Source organism: Notolepis coatsorum (genome assembly GCF_963971535.1).
Source record: "Notolepis coatsorum genome assembly, chromosome: 8".
NCBI classification, from domain to species: domain Eukaryota; kingdom Metazoa; phylum Chordata; class Actinopteri; order Aulopiformes; family Paralepididae; genus Notolepis; species Notolepis coatsorum.
Genome location: NC_140172.1, coordinates 130,600,392 through 130,620,967, shown reverse-complemented (window position 1 = coordinate 130,620,967; position 20,576 = coordinate 130,600,392). Strand labels below are relative to the sequence as shown.

Sequence of the window (20,576 nt, the reverse complement as noted above, 5' to 3'; positions counted from 1 at the left end):
AAAGTTACTGCATGTCAACGCTGTCTGCTACTGAAAGTGGATGCACATTCGCAATAATATTACATGTCCACAATATAGTGTTTATAGAAGGGCGTTGTAAACGTAATCACTTGATTCTGATCGGCTGAGACATGAAACATCGTTTCAATATTTTCATGACGCATCTGGGAGAGAAGTCCTGCTTTGAAGTATTGCCAGTGACGGTGTAATAATCAAGAAATTGTTTTGCTTATCAATATTTCCACGCTTGCTTGTCCAGTCAGTGTTGCAATTCCCTTGCAATTTTAATCCATGGCAACAAAACATCATATTCTAAATACCTAAGCTATGCAGATGAGTAACCTACACTTGTATAAGGGCAGTGTTGAACTTGCTATAATATAGCTTAATATTGCCATGGTACTGGCATGTTTTGTTTTGCAGCAATCTATTTTGATTGATGTCTATATAGGCTATATATTTCCAGCAAGCCACTTAAGCCATTTGCTTGCTTGCTAGCACGTCTTTGCAAGCTGGCAATGTTTACTTTGCACAAGCTGCACACAAAGCAACACAGCTTCAGCATTGCAAACATGTTAGACCTACCTGATAGAAAGTTACTTTCCACATGACATAAGCCGTTGCTCATCCCATCTTGGCTGTGCAATGCAGGCTAGACAGCTTTCCTGGTTGGGAAAATAATGCTAAGATTGTTTTGGGAGACGATGCGTGTCAAGCTACCAATGTGTTGTATTCCAAATGCACTTAATTGAGACATTGCCCCCCCCCCCCCCCCCCCCCCCCCCCCCCCCATAGGTCAATTTACTACCTCCTTGTAGGGCATTTAGAGCATACAACACCTGGGCGGTCAGGTGGCGTAGCGGAGATTGCGTTCGTCACCAACGCCGGAGACGCTGGATTCGCCTGTTCGAATCCAGCTCCTGGCTGGCCGTTCACACTAATATAATTGGCAGTATTAGAGGGTGGGAAAGCTGGCGGGGTGGGTCCGGGTCGTTGTAAACAGAGACTCCTACAGTTCGGTCGGGGCGCCTGCTAAGCGCGGATAGGATCTAAGGGGGGTAGTGTGATCCTTCCACACGTTACACCCTCTCAGTGAGAGTCCGCGCTGCCAGGTGAAAAGAAGCGGTTGATTGGCTAGACGTGTGTCGGAGGAAGCTCCACTCTCCCAGACCGACTGTGGGGGGTAAGTGCGCAGCGACCAGGAAGGGGATTGGGAATTAGCATAACGACTAACATTGGGATGGGAGAAAATCTGAGGAAAAAGGAGGGGGAAAAAGATTAAAAAAAAAAAGAACATACAACACCTGGCCCTTTGTTCATTTTCCCTTACTTATACTATCTTAAATATAGTACTTACTCACTATACTTGTATACAGTATGTCTCCCTGTGTCTTTTGTGTGTGTGTGTGTGTGTGTGTGTGTGTGTGTGTGTGTGTGTGTGTGTGTGTGTGTGTGTGTGTGTGTGTGTGTGTGTGTGTGTGTGTGTGTGTGTGTGTGTGTGTGTGTGTGTGTGTGTGTGTGTGTGTGTGTGTGTGTGTGTGTGTGTGTGTGTGTGTGTGTGTGTGTGTGTGTGTGTGTGTGTGTGCCCTTATTGAGTGAATGAAAGTGATGCAGATTCTGATCCTGACCAGGTTGTCATAATGCTGTAATCAAGGACGTATTGTCATATTTATACGTATAATTTATAAATTGCACAGCATTACTTTTTCACAGGCATGAAAGATCAGATCTTCTGTGTTTAAAGTGGGAGAAACTATAAATATATACATTATACTCCTTGTTTTAGACATGGAGTTTCCCCCAAACTCTCTCGGCACCAAGAACAACCTGGTGTCATTCTGAGTCAAGGGGCTAACATTTTCTTTTTTGGGGGATTTGGGGGGAAACTGTTCATATTAGTTCCACGGGGAGTTAAAGGTTTTTTATCCAGCCTTAGGTTGTGTGACATTATGAGACATTTTAGTCACTTAAATGGACTGCATTTATATAGCACTTTTATCCAAAGTGCCTTACAATTTATGCCTCACATTCACTCACTCACACATTCACACATTCACGGCGGAGGCAACCATGCGAGGTGCCGACCTGCTCAAGGACACTTCGACACGCTGCCCGGGAGGAGCCGGACTCGAACCGGGAACCTTCTGACCTCATGAGCCACTGTCGCCCCCCCCCCCCCCCCCCACCCACCAACTTTGCGCCAAAACATGGGGTTAAATTAACCGTGGTCAAAGCCATTCAGAAATGGAACATACTACGCACATAAATGCAGAGAGGTTTCCGGAAAACTGCGTTAATGATTGAGAGGCTAATAGACCGAAACATACTCTTCATCAGCAGGATGAAAGCGGTACATTCTAAGAGAGTGTTTCCAAACTAATGACTTGCTTTCCCCCCTCTACCCCCTCCCTTCTCACAGAAAACATCTTCCCCCTCCAGGGCATGGATTATACAGCAGAGGACAGCACCTGAGAGAGAGAGAGACGCAACGAGAGAGGGGACGAGACGGTGCCTGTGAGAGAGAGAGAGAGAGAGAGAGACTAACCCCTCCGAGAGAGACGGAGAGAGTGAACGAAAAAGAGGCAGAGGGAAAGAGTGAGAAGACCCGAGAGACGGGAAGAGATGGTAACACGGTAGAGAACCTGGGAAAGAGAGGGACAGACGGAGCGCCGGAGACAGAAAGGGGACCGAGAAGAACAAAGAAGAGAGACGGCACCTGAGAGAGAGAGAGAGAAAGAGAGCGAGCGCAAGCAAATGAAGCTATAGGAAATCAGAAGAATTGGCCTCGGGGAATGTGTGACAATGACAAAGGAACATGAGCCACTCTGGAACGGTGACAAATAGCAAGCAGAGATCATGGGGTTGAGACTAGATTCCAACACCACCACACCGGGCCCGGTGGTGGCGACGACCCACCCCATCAATGCTTCCGGAACCATCCCGGCCCCGTCTCTCTTCCCCTCCTCCCCCTGCAGTATCGACGAGTCTTACAAATATGTCTTCCTCCCCGTCTGCTACTCCCTCACCTTCCTCTGCAGCCTGACGCTCAACTCCGTGGTCTTGCTGAGGTCCTGTCGACGCCACGGGGGATTCCGTCGCCGTGGAAGCGGTGTGGGGCGCCGATGGAACACCTCCCTGATCTACATGGTTAGACCTCTAATAGCACTAGTACACCTCCCTGATCTACATGGTTAGACCTCTAATAGCACTAGTACACCTCCCTGATCTACATGGTTAGACCTCTAATAGCACTAGTACACCTCCCTGATCTACATGGTTAGACCTCTAATAGCACTAGTACACCTCCCTGATCTACATGGTTAGACCTCTAATAGCACTAGTACACCTCCCTGATCTACATGGTTAGACCTCTAATAGCACTAGTACACCTCCCTGATCTACATGGTTAGACCTCTAATAGCACTAGTACACCTCCCTGATCTACATGGTTAGACCTCTAATAGCACTAGTACACCTCCCTGATCTACATGGTTAGACCTCTAATAGCACTAGTACACCTCCCTGATCTACATGGTTAGACCTCTAATAGCACTAGTACACCTCCCTGGTCTACATGGTTAGACCTCTAATAGCACTAGTACACCTCCCTGATCTACATGGTTAGACCTCTAATAGCACTAGTACACCTCCCTGATCTACATGGTTAGACCTCTAATAGCACTAGTACACCTCCCTGATCTACATGGTTAGACCTCTAATAGCACTAGTACACCTCCCTGATCTACATGGTTAGACCTCTAATAGCACTAGTACACTTCCCTGATCTACATGGTTAGACCTCTAATAGCACTAGTACACCTCCCTGATCTACATGGTTAGACCTCTAATAGCACTAGTACACCTCCCTGATCTACATGGTTAGACCTCTAATAGCACTAGTACACCTCCCTGATCTACATGGTTAGACCTCTAATAGCACTAGTACACTTCCCTGATCTACATGGTTAGACCTCTAATAGCACTAGTACACCTCCCTGATCTACATGGTTAGACCTCTAATAGCACTAGTACACCTCCCTGATCTACATGGTTCAACCTCTAATAGCACTAGTACACCTCCCTGATCTACATGGTTCGACCTCTAATAGCACTAGTACACCTCCCTGATCTACATGGTTAGACCTCTAATAGCACTAGTACACCTCCCTGATCTACATGGTTCAACCTCTAATAGCACTAGTACACCTCCCTGATCTACATGGTTAGACCTCTAATAGCACTAGTACACCTCCCTGATCTACATGGTTCAACCTCTAATAGCACTAGTACACCTCCCTGATCTACATGGTTAGACCTCTAATAGCACTAGTACACCTCCCTGATCTACATGGTTCAACCTCTAATAGCACTAGTACACCTCCCTGATCTACATGGTTCGACCTCTAATAGCACTAGTACACCTCCCTGATCTACATGGTTAGACCTCTAATAGCACTAGTACACCTCCCTGATCTACATGGTTAGACCTCTAGTACACCTCCCTGATCTACATGGCTATTATGAGGTTAACACTGAAATTAGCATTACAATAGTTAGGATAAACCTAAAAGTAGTGAAATGTTAAGGCTACTTCGTTCTTCTTCTTATTTTGACATTGGATGTTTTCTGTGTAATTTTCATTCTCATTTGTTCCAAACTGTATTTGTAAAATCCTATGGTCCCAGGTTCAAATCCAATATCGGTTACAATAACAATCATTGACCCCTCCTTTGGTTTCTGCTCCTAAGTGTGTCCGTTTATACATACAGTACCAATCATTGACCTCTCCTTGGTTTTCTGCTCCTAGGTGTGTTAGCTAGCCTATACACACCAATCATTGACCTCTCCTTGGTTTTCTGCTCCTAGGTGAACCTGGCCACCACAGACCTCATGTATGGACTGTCACTGCCGTTCCTGGTGGCCAGCTACGTGCTCCGGGACCGCTGGGTGTTCGGAGACTTCATGTGTCGCCTTGTGCGCTTCCTGTTCTACTTTAACCTCTACTGCTCCATCTACTTCCTCACCTGCATATCTGTGCACAGGTACAGTAGGACCCTCCAAATGACACCTGCCTAGAAGAAGAATTATTAAAGAGAAGATCGGAATCAGAATCAGAATCAGAAAGGTCTTTATTGCCAAGTAGTTTTCACATACAAGGAATTTGATTTTGGTAGTTTATTGGTGCGACATTAACGGACAGACAATAAAATAAAACGGTGGAATAAAATTAAATGAAATATTAACTAAATTAAGATTAAGAAGCACAATAGAATAGAATATATTCTTTAAATAAAAATAGGCCAGGGCTGTACAACTGTAAAATAAAGAGGTGGAATAAAATAAAATGGAATATAAACTCAATTAAATAGAAGCACAATAGAATATAGTATAAATATAAGTAAAAAATAAAAATAGGCAAGATGTGGTCAGGTATATACACTAATTAGAATAAAAATAACAATACAGTGGGATGGGATATTTAGCAGGGCTATGCAATTGGAAAGTTATGTGCACAAAGTATGAAAGTATGTTTTGATTGGATATACAAGTATATATATATTTTTTATTTTTTATTTATTCATCCTTTATTTATTCAGGAATGTCCCATTGAGATACAAGATCTCTTCTTCCAGGGAGTCCTGACCAACACGGCACACAACAAGTTTCAACATAAAACAGGGCATTAAACAAAAAACATATAATTCAAATATAAATACAGAAGGTCATTTGTGCAGTGGCAAGGAGCATAATCACATCAACAATAGCATCAGGTAAAACAGTTACATGTTTCGTGAAGGGCTAATCGTAGCATACCTTTAAAAGCATTCACAGTAGGAAGTGCCTGTAGACAAAGTTTTACTTGCAGCGTATTCCATAAAAAGGGAGCATAGTGGGAGAATGCAACTTTACCAAGCTCTGACTGCATCAAAGGAACATTTAAAAGCATCCCATTTGCTGCTCGTCTGGTATTAAAAAAGCAAGTATAAAAGGACAGAAGTCTGGAGATATATAAGGGCAGCTTACCTAGCAATGACTTAAGGATAAAAATCAACATGTGTAGTCATATAGTCCAGTAGGGGTGTGTTAATGTAACACAGTGGGGGTGTCAGTGAAGATGAAGTGTGTATGCTCAAGTCAGCATGTATCCTCTGCGACCGAGCGACTAGTAAAAGTCAGGTATTTCGGTCCATCTGTCTGTCCCCAAAAGAATGTGTTTGAAATGACATGACATGCCATTTGCAGGGCAGGATGCTTTAAAAATATGAAAGGAAAGGGATAAAGGTGCAGATATCAGAATCAGAATCGCTACTTTATTGCCAAGTAGTTTGCACTTACAAGGAATTTTATTTGGTCGTTTTGTGCGACATTAACAGACAGACAATTATGGGTAGAATAAAGGGTAGAAAAAAAAAAAAAAAAAAAATGGTAGAATAAAATTAAATTGAATATAAACTAAAATAAAAGTGCAATAGAATATAATTATACAATTAAATTAAATAGGCCACAATTGTGCACAATGTAGTCGAGTATATACACTAATTAGAATACAAATAATATTTTTTTATTGTGTGTAACTTAGGACGTTAAATGGCACTGCACATAGAATCAGTGGAAACATTACCTTTCAAAAGAAACAAAAAGGTAATGGGATGTTGTCTGGATTAGAGCTTTATTAGGACTACAAAAATATGTCATGTCTTTTTTCCTCAGAGCCTGTGAAAGAGAGGAACGTACACAACCAAACTACATGTCAGCCTGTTTGTGGTCCTAATAAAGTTATCGTCTTCAGTCAACGATCGACAGAAGTGGTCACGGTCAAAACGTTAAGCCATCGGTACATACAGTATAGTAAGGTCCAAGATTTCTGAATGAGGGATCCTGTGGATGCGAACGAAGGTTGATGTGATCAACTCAGACTACATGATATTAGTATCTTCAGTCTGTTGACATGATCTACTCAGATTACATGATATTAGTCTCTTCAGTCTGTTGATGTGATCTACTCAGATTACATGATATTAGTTTCCTCAGTCTGTTGATCTACTCAGATTACATGATATTGATATTATGATTAGTCTCCTCAGTCTGTTGATGTGATCAACTCAGATTACATGATATTAGTCTCTCCTTCTGTTTGATGGGATCAACTCAGACTACATGATATTATAATTAGTCTCCTCAGTCTTTTGACATGATCTACTCAGATTACATGATATTAGTCTCCTCAGTCTGTAGATCTACTCAGATTACATGATATTGATATTATGATTAGTCTCCTCAGTCTGTTGATGTGATCAACTCAGACTACATGGTCTTCTCTTAAATATGCATGACTGGAGGACAAGGTTACAGGTCAATGTCTGCTGTAGCTGCAGGTGTAACATTTCTCGTGAGAGCCAAATGTTAGTCATGAATTCAAAAAAGCGAATTAATGAACAAAATGTTCTTCCGAAGTGAGATATCCCTTTAAATGTCTGTCCATAGGTACCTACACTTACTTGGTGTTCTCCTAAATATTCACGACTAAATGTTGTTCCAAAGTGAGATATCCCTTTACATCTCCGTCCACAGGTACCTGGGCATCTGCCACCCCATGAGGACCATCACCCTGGAGAGTAAGAGGTCCGTGAAGGGTACCTGCGCCTTAGTGTGGGTGGTGGTCTTCATCCTTACCTGTCCCATCTTCAGGTTCGCCCAGACTGGCTATGTGGTGAGAGGGGGAGGAAAGGGAGGAGGAGGAATGAGCGAAGGAGAGAACAGGACTGGATCTAAGGAGGAATATGGGATAGTCGCTGGTGATGGCATTTCAGAGGAATACATGAATTGTTGGGACGACGCCATCGACAAGGAGTTCGCCAACTACGTCCCGTATGGGATGGTCCTTCACCTGGTGGGGTTCTTCGTCCCGTTCGCCATCATCGCGTGGTGCTACTCCCAGGTGGTGAGGACGATATTTCGGACTTTGCGCTCCCCCCCCAGCTCCATGGAGGGGGGAGAGGAGGGCTCAGCGGGGTACGGCGCAGGGGCCGAGGGCGGCAGGGAGAGGAACTCCATCTCCGGCTCGCAGCACTCCCGTTACATCCACCAGCGCAGGAAGTCCATCAAGACCATTGTCACCATCACGCTGCTGTTCGCACTCTGCTTCCTGCCCTTCCACGTGACCCGGACACTGTTCCTGCTCCTGCGGAGGGGTCACGTCAGCAGCTGCAACGCCATGAAGACGGTCTCCATCTGCTACAAGGTGACGCGGCCGCTGGCCTCCTGCAACGCCTGGCTGAACGCTCTGCTCTACTTCCTGACGGGGGATAAGGTAACTGAAGGAAGGAAGGTTTTGTCTCTACTTCCTGATGGGGGATAAAGTAACTGAAGGAAGGAGGGTTTTGTCTCTACTTCCTGATGGGGGATAAAGTAACTGAAGGAAGGAGGGTATTCTCTCTACTTCCTAATGGGGGATAAGGTAACTGAAGGAAGGAGGGTATTCTCTCTACTTCCTAATGGGGGATAAGGTAACTGAAGGAAGGAAGGTATTCTCTCTACTTCCTGACGGGGGATAAGGTACAGTAACTGAAGGAAGGAAGGTATTCTCTCTACTTCCTGACGGGGGATAAGGTAACTGAAGGAAGGTAGGTATTCTCTCTACTTCCTGACAGGGGATAAGGTAACTGAAGGAAGGAAGGTATTGTCAACTATTGCTATCAGGGTGGGAAAGTAATACCAGTCGAATGCTGATACGTTTTTACGTGTGTTTAGACACTTGGCAGGCGACTTTAACCAAGCATTCTCTTTAATTCTTAGATTAGATTAGATTCGATTAGATTCAAATGTATTGTCATTATACAGCACAGGTAGGCCTACAGTACAACTAAAATAAGTTTGGCATCCAACCAGAGTGCAAATGTAACAGTAAAGTGCAATAGTGATATACAATGTACAGTATGGTTGTAGCCATACTGGCCGGTAAGTAAGGTATGTGTATAGATATAGATATAGTACTGTATCTACAGATATGTAAATGGATTATGTGCAGGTATGTACAGACAGATGTGAATAGATATATACGGTAAGAATGTGTCGAAATATACCTGGAACTCATATTCGCTAGTTTGAATTGTAGATCCCAGCAACCACTGGCAACAAAATCGAAACGTCAGTTGCCCTGTTTGCTGTGCCATTTGAGTCACTAAAGCCTGGTGTAGCAAATTCCACATCAAAGTGTAAAATATTAACACATGTGACAAATACCAGTTTGCTAGTTTACTGATGTATAGTGTAACTACTATTTTGGTTAGGCTAATTTGCATACGATTTGAAAAACCCTATGGCCAAATGTACACTTAATTTCAAACAGCTATCGTCAATGATTTTAAAGGTACCATCAGTCATTTGTCTCAACTAACTGTCCAAATATATTATAAGAGAATTATAAGGAAAAAGTCATTTCTATCGGATGTTTTCAGACATCGGGTGTATTTCCACTATCCAGGTCTTCTTCTTTGTAACATTTCGGTAAGAACGGCTGCGATTGGCTGTAGATCCCACCTCATGACTGCACCAAGCTGAAACTGTCACAGAACTGGAATAGATAGACAGGTCCTTTCTCAGTGTATTATAGTAATCTCCAAAGCTCATGCATCAAACCAATCCTCTTTTTTTAGTTTTCTTGGGGACTTTTTCTCCCATTTCCTCCCCAATTCAGTCATTATGCCAATTTATTATGCCAATTCTGTGTGTCACAGTCCTGGTTGTTGCGCTACTTGGTCTGGGGAGGGTGGAGTCGCCAGGCGTTTTTTTTTCACCTGACAGCTAGGAGTTTCCCTGTGGGAGAACGTAACTCGCACGGAGGTTCACACTGTTTCCCCCAGATCCCCCTCCCGCTGAACAGTTGCTCCGACCAGCCAGTAGGAGTCGCTACTGCGTTGCCCAGGACTAATACCCTCACTGGCCTCCCACCCACGAATACTGACAATTGCGTTCGTAGGGACGACTGACCAAGCCGGAGGTAACCGCTGCCGGTAATTGAACCCCGGTCTCTGTGGTGGAAGGCGGGTGCTTAGATCTCTACACGACCCAGACGCTCCCCATCCTTTTAAACATAAAAAATATTCAGTCATTTTAAGGTATACCGGCATAACAATCACTCAGTAATGTGGATTTGAGTAGAAATTGTCATTCTTTTTTTATCCACTTTTTCTCCTTATTTTTCTATTTTTCTCCAATCCCAATTTCGTGTATCCAATTCTCCCCTCCCCTGTCTTGAACGTTGCTCGTATATGCCTCCCACTGGTCGGCTGTAGGGAGGATAGAAGCCTTGCATCACGTGTCCCCTCCGGTACACGAGCAGGCAGCCTGTCACACCTTTTCACCTGCCAGCGAGGACTCTCGTTGGCGAGGTGTAACGTGTGGGAGGCTCACTACCCCCGCTACTTCCTGTCTCTGCTGTGCAGGCGTCCCCCAACCGACCTGTAGGAGTCACTGTCCACAACGTCCAGATTACCACCCATCGACCGCTACCTCTGCCAATTGAGATAGTATGACGACTGGCCCAAGCCGGAGGCAATGCTGACACCCGGATTCGAGGGAGTCTCTTGCATTGGTGACGAGCACAATCTCCGCTGCGCCACCCAGCTGCCTTAGAAATTGCCATTCTATAAATTTTTGTTCTATGCTGAAATTTCCACATAGTTATTTCTGGTTGTGAGATAATCCTAGCTGCAAACGGCGCATGTGGGATTGTGGAATCGCGAACACTAGGGGCACGGTTTTGCGCTGGACCACCCGCGAAACCCGCCAGTTCCAAAATCGAGAATTCTGAATTCTGTCCACGATTCTTCTAGTGTGTCCAACTTACTGATGGTACCTGTTAAGCTGTAAGGTCCCCTTATAAGGGGACCCTGCTTTTTGTGTGTTTTTTTTCAAATGTATCCAAGAGTAAAGACCTTAACCCTATCAAAACAGCAGTCAAAGTGTATATTTTCATTTTTAGCTATGTTGTATAAGATTTACCGAAAATAAGAATTTATCGGAAAAATGCTTATATCTCTTTTATCATGAAACCGCGAGGAAATGACTAAATCCAGATGTAACACTGCCATTGGAAAGAGGAGCCTTTTCCCTATCCATAGATGTATGATTTGGCAATAATAAGGTCAAGTTCAAGGTCAAATATGAATTTATAATTAAAATGGATTATAATTTATTACTGTATCTACAAATCCTTCTGTTTAATCATCTTCCCTTTATTCATTTGCTTAGATTTGATCTCAAGAAGGTGCTGAATGAGCTCAGTGAGCGAAATCTCTAGCGTAGCAATTGTAACATGGTGTTATTCACCGGCACAGATGCAAAATAAAATCATAATTTAAATTCTCTTTTTTATTACAATTTAATCAAGCCTAGTAACAGACAGAATATTTCTGACACTGGGAATACATACCCCCAGGTCCCTAGATGTGCCTAGATACCAAGAACATGCTAATTGACCAATCTTCCATTTACTTAGGCATGTACCTTTAGGCAAAACTTCTGTAAATAGGGCTACAGGTTAATTAATAAGTAATTATCCCATGAACTCGTGTATACATTTTAAAAACATCTGTTATCATAACACATGACCTCCGTCCTTTTCTTCTTCTACTTCCTGGTGGTGTTAAGGGCGGCCCCTGCTGCTGGCCAGTAGAACGCGCCGTTAGACGAGACCGCCGCGGTGGCGCCCTCTGGTGGCCCCTGAAGATCCTGCGGAGGGAGGGAGCAGGAGAGGAGGATCCGGAGGAAGCTGAAAAGAAAGAGCGGGAGGTGGTGCACATGGAGAACGAATCCAAGTCCTCGAGGGTCGTCTTATGAGAGACTTTTACACAAGTGTAAAGAAAGTGTGACAGCACACCGGCGGTGTGTTCCAAGTCTTCGAGGATTATCTATTGGGAAGGTTTAGTTTAAAGCTTCCTGTCGAATTTGAACACCAATATAGTATTGTCAAATTTGTTTTAACAGCTTGGTATAATTACCTTGAAAAAGTAAAAAGGGTAGACCCTCACAGGTAGCCTTAATATTCTGATAGAATTGTGTGTCTCTGTGTCGAATTTAGCAGGGACCTCTGCTGATTGTTTTTTTCGCTTTTCAAACTACATAATAACACCTTGTTGGTACAGGTTTTGTCTTATCCATCTTCTGTGCCATTTTGCTCAATCTTTAGTTGACTTGCATGTAAACGGATACAGAAGAAGCAGTGGCTTTATGGGAAATATGGTCTTATAGACCTGGGGAGTCAAGTGATTTATGTTTTAAGACACGTCTGGTTCCAGACAGATTTTTGCCTCTAGTCTTTTACTGTAGGAGTTTCTCAAGGTAGCGGTTTATATGGTTCCACTTATTAAATAGTTTGACAGGAGCAGAGGTGAAGACCAGTCGAGCGAACGCTGCAGAGCTGAGAGGACAATGTTACAAAACCAAAATAGGCTAAACAACAGACAGAATACACTATTGGAATTATATACTCATGATTACTTGACCTGTTTGTTTTTAAACATAGTAGTTTTGAACGTTTTATTCATGGCTTCAATGAAAACAAGGATGGCTGCGAAAACCAATGAGATTGACAAGGGATACCAACGTCGCAGTGGTTGTGCTCTTGTGATTGGTTCATTCTCGACGTCAACTTCCTGTCTGTTGTTGCTAGGCAACTGCGGCGTGGGGGAAACATGCACCGCCTCGTACATTGTGCACGCTTCATTTAGTGCAGAAACGGATCGGAAAAGCGGCAAATTAAACACAATCGAGGGTAATTTTCTTCAGTGCATCACAATGCCAAAGAGCTGCTGTGTTACGCTTTGTACTAGTAATAACTAGGGATGCTCGATATTGGCTTTTTTACCGATACCGATATTCCGATATTGTCCAACTCTTAATTTCCGATACCGATATCAACCGATATCAACCGATACCGATATATGCAGGGTTTCCCCCCCCCAAAAAACGGAATAATTTCAGGTAACTAATAATTTCACTGGATATATATATAACAAATATTGTTATTGTTTTTTTGTTTTTTTAAACCGAATCGGACATCCCTAGTAATAACATAATCAAAAATCCGGGCCCCCAAGTCAAATCATACGTATGTCTGCTCTACCCATTTCATAACCGTTGAGAATAAGGAACAAATATGTATATTGTAAATTAAGTTTTATTGGCTGTGAGGCTGTAAACAGCAGAGAAATGTTAGCTGCTAGCTACTTCACCATATAACGTTAGTCCATTCTCTTCAAGTAGCCTACATGCCTTTTTCTTTTGCCTTAGAATCACCACAAAGGCTTTCGAAATAGTGAAATGCCATGTTGGCCTCAATATTTTCAACAAATTATATGAAAAGGTTATGAAATGAACAAGAATGTGATAAAATATGTAATAAAAACAAAGCTCAACGCATACATTTGATCGTAGAAATCCGTTTGTTTCCACAATACCAAGATGGCGGGGGTCTCGTGACATCAGAGTGTCTTCGAGAATAGACTGTAAAAGATTGGCAAGGCTTATGGGTATTCCAGTAATTACCGTGGAAATGAGTAAAGATCACAATATAAAACACATTTTCTCTAAGATTAAGTTGAAACATTTACCTTCATTGGTTGTAACAGTATAAGAATGAAATAATCTATACTTTCATCAAAGATTATGAACCTACACAATACGGTTTGGCAGTAATACTTGTAGTTTTGATCTTCAGTGTGTGGCTACAATGGGGGGGGGAATCACAGGTGGAACCACCCTCCCCTTGGTCTATAGTTGAGAGACACTACCATCTACAGCATTGCAATCCATTTAGAAGCAGGTTTTTTTCAGCAATTGTCCACTTTTATCTTTTTACTGTATTTATACTAAGCTATCAAAATTAGTTTGACAATGATATATTGATGTAAAAGATTCTGAACGCCGTATAGTCTTAATTCTAATCAATTTGTGGCAGCCATTATAATATAATATTGACATGTCTGAATGTTATTTCCTCACAATAGCAACATTATGCATGGATGGACATTCCTGCCGCAAGATGCATTGTTTTGAAAGCATCTGATTCAATGGACCTATTATTTAAATCCCAGTTCATTTGGACTAGTGTTGTGACTTGTGACTTTATCTGGTTGTTATAAATAAATTGATTAAAGCTTGTTATGTTGCCTTCGTGCCGCTATACCCGTGTTGATCGTTAACATGTTGTGGTGCTACTGGCCCATTTAGACCAGCGCTTTTGGAATTATTACCCAAGTCAATGATTATTTCCATTCATCTGGAGGGGAAGCATCCACTGGGGCTTCTGACAAGTTACAACATAGTTACAAAAAATAAAACATCCAGCAGAGTCCTGGCTGAGTCACAACTCGCTCACGCAAAAACACGTATAGTGCAGTCCATAAGTCTGATTACAGTGGAACATTTCTTGTTGTTTTGTCTCCATCACATTGGATTTTAAATGGAACCATGAGGTTAAAGTGTGGCCTTTCGGCTTTCATTTGAGGGTCTTTACATCTGTATCGGACTGACCGTGTGCGTAGGAATTGTAGCCCTTTTTATAGGCATAATATCCCCCCTCCCACACACACATATTGCACATAATAATACATATTACACATTTTGCACATATTATACATTACACATATTGCACATTTTACATAACCAGTGATAAGAACAGCAACATCTTGTACAAACCCGCACACATCATATCATGAATCTATCCCACAATCCCACGCATCATAACTTTGTGTTATATATATAGTGTTGTGTTTTCAAATCCATGAAGGTTCAAAGAAAATATAAATCCTCACCCTCCTGTTACTATAAGTGAAGTACAGATAGGCACAGTGTCAGTGACTTGTCCCTGTCTCATTTCTCTAAAATTAGACATAAAAAAGCTATTGAAATTGCAGCTATCTTATACCTATAAATGTTCAATATGTTTTTCCTGCAATAAAGAAATAAAAATAAAAAATTGCAGCTATCTGTACTTCCATTAATTTAACTTTATTTGCAACCAAATATAATTACTTTATTTAAGTGTTCATTAAATGTTCATTTATCCAATTACCTGTGGTCCCTAATTAAAACACATCACAATTTCTAAATGATTCACCCAATATGGATGTAAAAAAATAATTGGCCTAAGACCGTTCAATTAATATTTGTGAACATAAGCTACTCTCTCCCAACGCTAGAAACCAAAGAAGTAAGAATCAAACTTGTGACGTCATTAAATCTAGAGCTGCTCCATTGACAATGAATGAGAGACTGATTTTGTGGACCCACAGAATGTTTGTTTTCTTTTTGATATCCAAATGAGATGTATTCTATATAATAGTGGTTTCAGTTCTGAAACAGAAAAGGTAACTATGAACTCAGAATATTCCCCTGGGTGCAGTATGGAGCAGGCTCAGACTTGATGGCATCACACGTTTGAGTTTTAGCACTCTGGTTTTTGGATTTGGGAGAGAGTTGCTCATTTTCACTAATATTTGTGTACCGTCTTAGACCAGAGGAATAATATGTATGAATTCTGAAATTGGACGTAGTTCCCCTTTAAAGTTTAAGGTCTGCACTCGCATCAAGTAATTGTTCCATTTCAAGTCCAATGTGCTGTAGTACAGAGCCAAAACTAAATGTTACAGACTACACTGTACATCCAAAATATGCCTAAAGCTACAATCCTTAAAAACTAAATGACAAAATACTGGTGTCATTTGAAAACTGTGATATCTGGACCTGGTCAAATAAATAAATAATTCTCCCAAAGCCTGTGATGTCATGAGGGCAAGCGGCCAGCAGGGCTGGGAAGGTTACTTTAAAAATCTAGGCTAATCCATTACAGATTAGATTATAATTCTTCTCAGTAATATGTTTAATAGTTTAAAGGTCCAGTCTGTGATCACAATATGGCCCAATTCTGTTGGGGGGGGGGGGGGGGGGGTATTTTTTCCACTCTGAAATGTATTGACTGAACCTTGTTTATGAGACTTGACGCTGTAAACGTTTATTTTTCATGAATAAATCTAGACATAATATTCCAAAACTTTAGATTGCCAAATAAACTCCAGATTGTAGCTTTAAAATTATTTGCCTATAAAATCAGGAATACAAAGTTAAACTGGCAATATATGGACTGTAATTTAAAACTGTAATGATAGCTTAATCTACAATCAGAATGAAAGATTTTGAGTCATCTGAATGTCAAAATGCCTTTCCCTCAACGTATTTCTAGGTAATGGGATAAAACATTATCTGATTACAGTGTATTTTTAATGGTTTAGTAACCAATTGTTGGTTTCCAATGTTTTTTAATAACTATACTTACTGGCAAGTGACCCATGAAGCCTTGACCACAATACAAAAAGCTCAGCCTTTCTTTTTAAAGTGTTGTTATGTAGCTCAATATGCCACACCCACAGAAACCAGTCACCACCAAAACATGAATCAGAATAAAGTTGTACTGGGAATGTACCTGGGGCATTTGGAACACATAACAATAAAACAAACAAAATAAAAACACATACGCGTCGGTACACAGTACATAGAGATTTTACACACTATAGACATAATACACACAACAATACATTCAACATAATTGGTCCACACAGGTACTTGTAAGTAATCAGGTACTTCTTGGTTATGAAGTTTGATTGATTGATTGAAAACTTTATTAACAGATTGCAGAATGGGTACAATTGCCTGCATTTCACTGTACCCCCGCATTTCACTGTATACTTGTATGCCGTGACAAATAAAACTCTTGACTTGATACAGTACGGCTCAATACAAACAACTGCTAAGAGGATGCAGACCAGAAAAAGACTTTTGTCTTGTTTACATACTGTAAGTATGTAAGTACTCCCAGGGGGTAGGTCAAGGTAGCTCACAGGTTGAAATGATTCAGCTCTCCTGGCCGCGTCTATTCGAAAGGCAACCGGTTCATGCTTCCGCGTTCGCGTTTCGCACTCTGATTGGCCACTGCTGTGTCTGGTCGCACCAATCGTGTGACGGCAAGTTCTTTCGCCGGTTAAGCTTAGGCACTCTTTCGAAGTTGGTTAAGGTTAGAGTTTGTCTTAGAGCAGGGCGATAGAACACCAGCCCTGATTCCAAACTCTAACCTTAACCAACTTCGAAAGAGTCGCCTAAGCTTAACCAGTGATAAACTAGGCGTTAGGTAGTTTGCTGCTGGTCGAGGCGGAAATGGGCGTGTCACACAATTGGGCGCACAGTGACATGTCACATGACCAGAAACGTCAGTGGCCAGCCAGATTCGCAAAACGCATGAACCGGTTGCCTTTCGAATAGACGCCTCCTGGCCTGCTGGCCACGTGAATACTTTCCCTAAGGGGGTTGCACTTCCGCGTTCGGTTTGCGCGATCTGATTGGCCACTGACGTTTCTGGTCATGTGACATGTGCGCCAATCGTGTGACGCCTAGTTCTATCACTGGTTAAGCTTAGGCACTCTTTCGAAGTTGGTTAAGGTTAGAGTTTGTCTTAGAGCATGGCGATAGAACACCAGCCCTGATTCCAAACTCTAACCGTAACCAACTTCGAAAGAGTCGCCTAAGCTTAACCAGTGATAAACTAGGCGTTAGGTAGTTTGCAGGCTGTTAGACCCGGAAATAGGCGCAGAACTAGGCGTCACACGATTGGCGCACATGTCACATGACCAGAAACGTCAGTGGCCAATCAGATCGCGCAAAAGTGCAACCCTTAGGGAAAGTATTCACGCCTCCTGGCCACACCATGAGAAAGAGGGGGAGGGAGGGGTGGTGCGTTTCCTCATGCTGATACTTGTGCCATTTCATTTGCCAGATGCAGGGATTTGACTTGCATTAGTGCCCCCTATTGGTCGCAGTGGCCTTACATATTCCAGCTGGACTCGTGATTGATTGATTGATTGGACATTTTATTAACAGATTGCAGAATGGGTACAATACAGTACGGCTCAATACACACAATTGTTAAGGGGATGCAGACCAGAGAAAGACGTTCGTCTTGTTTACATCAGGGTCCCCCATTTTCAATTCATCATAACATTTATGACATACACGACATACAGATACAGTATACAGTACTACTGTTACATCCAGACATTTATGACATACAAGATATACAAATATACAGTACTGTTTATTTACAGACAGTTTTTAAAAGAGAATATATACATTTGAGGGGGAGGAAACTGTACATTGGGTGGGGGGTTTGGACATTTACCTGGGCCAGTTTTGAATTGCGGCCTCCCGTAGGTGCTTTTTTAGAGCGGTTTTGAAGGAGGTTAGGGATTCACATTATTTTACGGCTGTGGGTAGGGCGTTCCACATTGTTGTGGCATAATTGCGAAACGTGTTTAGTCCCTTGTTTGAGCCGAATCTGGGTTGGACATGATTTGTGGAACTACCTCTGGTGTTGTGGTCGTTGTATTCACTGACCTTTGGGAAGTATTTTGACATAAATCAAATCAAATCAAATTTATTTATAGGGCCCGACAACACACGTTAATGTCCCCATGGGCCGTACAGGTCTTCTTTAAACAAGTCAAGAAGAAAACATAACAATAAGTCAAGAACAGAACAAGAACACCATAAGGTCCAAACATTTTTAGATGAATGCAAATAAATGAAAGAATATACATGTACATGGGTACCTTAGTGGTGTAGTCTATCTGTAGTGAGACCTATGAGTTTTGTAATGAAAGTTAAAGCAAGTCTTGTACACGTCCTCTTGCAAATTAATTGGTTAATAAGGGCCAAATGATAAAGCATATGACAAGACTGGTAGCCTCTATGCTTCCTAACACATAACGGTCCATATTGGTGTGGGAAACGTATTTAAAAAACTAAGTGCTACAATGACTTTGCAAACTGTGTGGTTCAGGAGTTGAATGAATAAAACCCAGATCCGCAGCTATAGTGTGATGTGTGTATGTTTTGGTGGCTGTTTGTGACCTTTATCATTCTTTCAAAGTGTTTCTTCAATGACAGCATCAAAGCCAAACAGGGTCATGTTGTATGGAGCTGGGACGAGGCCTGGCAGCGTGTATATTTTCCCTAACGGAGTTGCACTTCCACGTTCGGTTTGCGCAATCTGATTGGCCACTGACTCTACGCCCAAACAGCGCGTTACGCTAGTTCTGCTAACAGCCTGCAGCCTCATCTCTCTATATTAACGTGATTCCATCAACACAACATAAATGTTCAAAACACGACAAGACAGTTTGCATCACTTCCCACGGTTCTCGGCACTTATTCTACCGGTAGTGTGGTAGTTGTTGCCACGGTATTGGGTCTTTGGTCGAATACTTCATTGGCGGGGAAGAAGAACACTGATAGCGGTGTGTGGACTGTCCTGCGAGCCCCAGACCACCGCCCCGCGAGCCCCACGGGACGAGACCAGGTAGAATTTTAGACGCACAGGAAACAAGTCTCGCGGGACGGTGGCCTGGGGCTCGCGGGGCAGTGGTCTGGGGCTCGCAGGACGGTCCACACACCGCTATCAGTGTTCTTCTTCCCCGCCAATGAAGTATTCACCCAAAGACCCAATACCGTGGCAACAACTACCGCACTACCGGTAGAATAAGTGCCGAGAACCGTGGGAAGTGATGCAAACTGTCTTGTCGTGTTTTGAACATTTATGTTGTGTTGATGGAATCACGTTAATATAGAGAGATGAGGCTGCAGGCTGTTAGCAGAACTAGCGTAACGCGCTGTTTGGGCGTAGAGTCAGTGGCCAATCAGATCGCGCAAACCGAACGCGGAAGTGCAACTCCGTTAGGGAAAATATACACGCGGCCTGGCAAGACACTGGAATACTGCTGCAATACAGGCTAGAAACACATGGGACAAATTGCATCCTCTAGTCTAAAGTCTAAAATATAGCATCTTGTGGGGAAATTGAGCACGCTTACAGTGAAACAATGATAATAATAAACAGAATAAAAATAATGCTATAGCGGTAATAGTAGATGGATAAATACATTTAAAAATTAATTGGGCTTCTGCTCTGCAAAAACAGTGCAAACCCTCTCTAAACTAACAATAATAATAATAAAGTGATTCAGTCATACGTTATTTGGAATTTCTTTTGGAATAACTATTTTTTCCCCCCTATCTCATATCATACTTGTATGATAAATAATACTTACATAAATATTACAACAATTCTACCGGTTTGGGTTCAAACCATTCCTTATGATAAAGTATCATGGTAGTTTGATGGTCAATTCAGTTTGACCATGGTACCAGATATAAACAATTATATAAATTATGATATAAACAATTGACCATGGTAAAGATGATGTATTTCTCTGTGCCACGTTTGTACTTAAATAATACCATGATGACATAATCCAATTTAGACCGCCGCGATAATGGTGGTAGTATAGTATTATCATGGCATTTCCGTTATGTTCTAGTCTAGTCACTACCACCGCGGTGCTGGCCAACAACATTTTAGTTAGGGGCTGAATATCACACAAGCTCACTCGTTCTAACTTCTCACGTTGCATTTGTCACCTGCAGTGTTGGAAGGGGCCAGAGAGCGGCGCTATTATCTCAGTTGACGA

At 42.2% G+C, this 20,576-nt stretch overlaps 1 protein-coding gene across 1 annotated transcript; it reads left to right on the top strand.

The window, feature by feature from the left end:
• Positions 1–2,856: 2,856 nt before the first annotated feature.
• LOC311233564 (P2Y purinoceptor 3) lies at positions 2,857–11,841 on the top strand (the record flags this gene model as incomplete). The annotated part of the gene is made up of 4 exons (XM_084320530.1): positions 2,857–3,147; positions 4,867–5,042; positions 7,573–8,311; positions 11,653–11,841. 4 exons carry the CDS (start codon positions 2,857–2,859, stop codon positions 11,839–11,841), a joined length of 1,395 nt encoding a protein of 464 aa, XP_084176656.1.
• Positions 11,842–20,576: the final 8,735 nt, after the last annotated feature.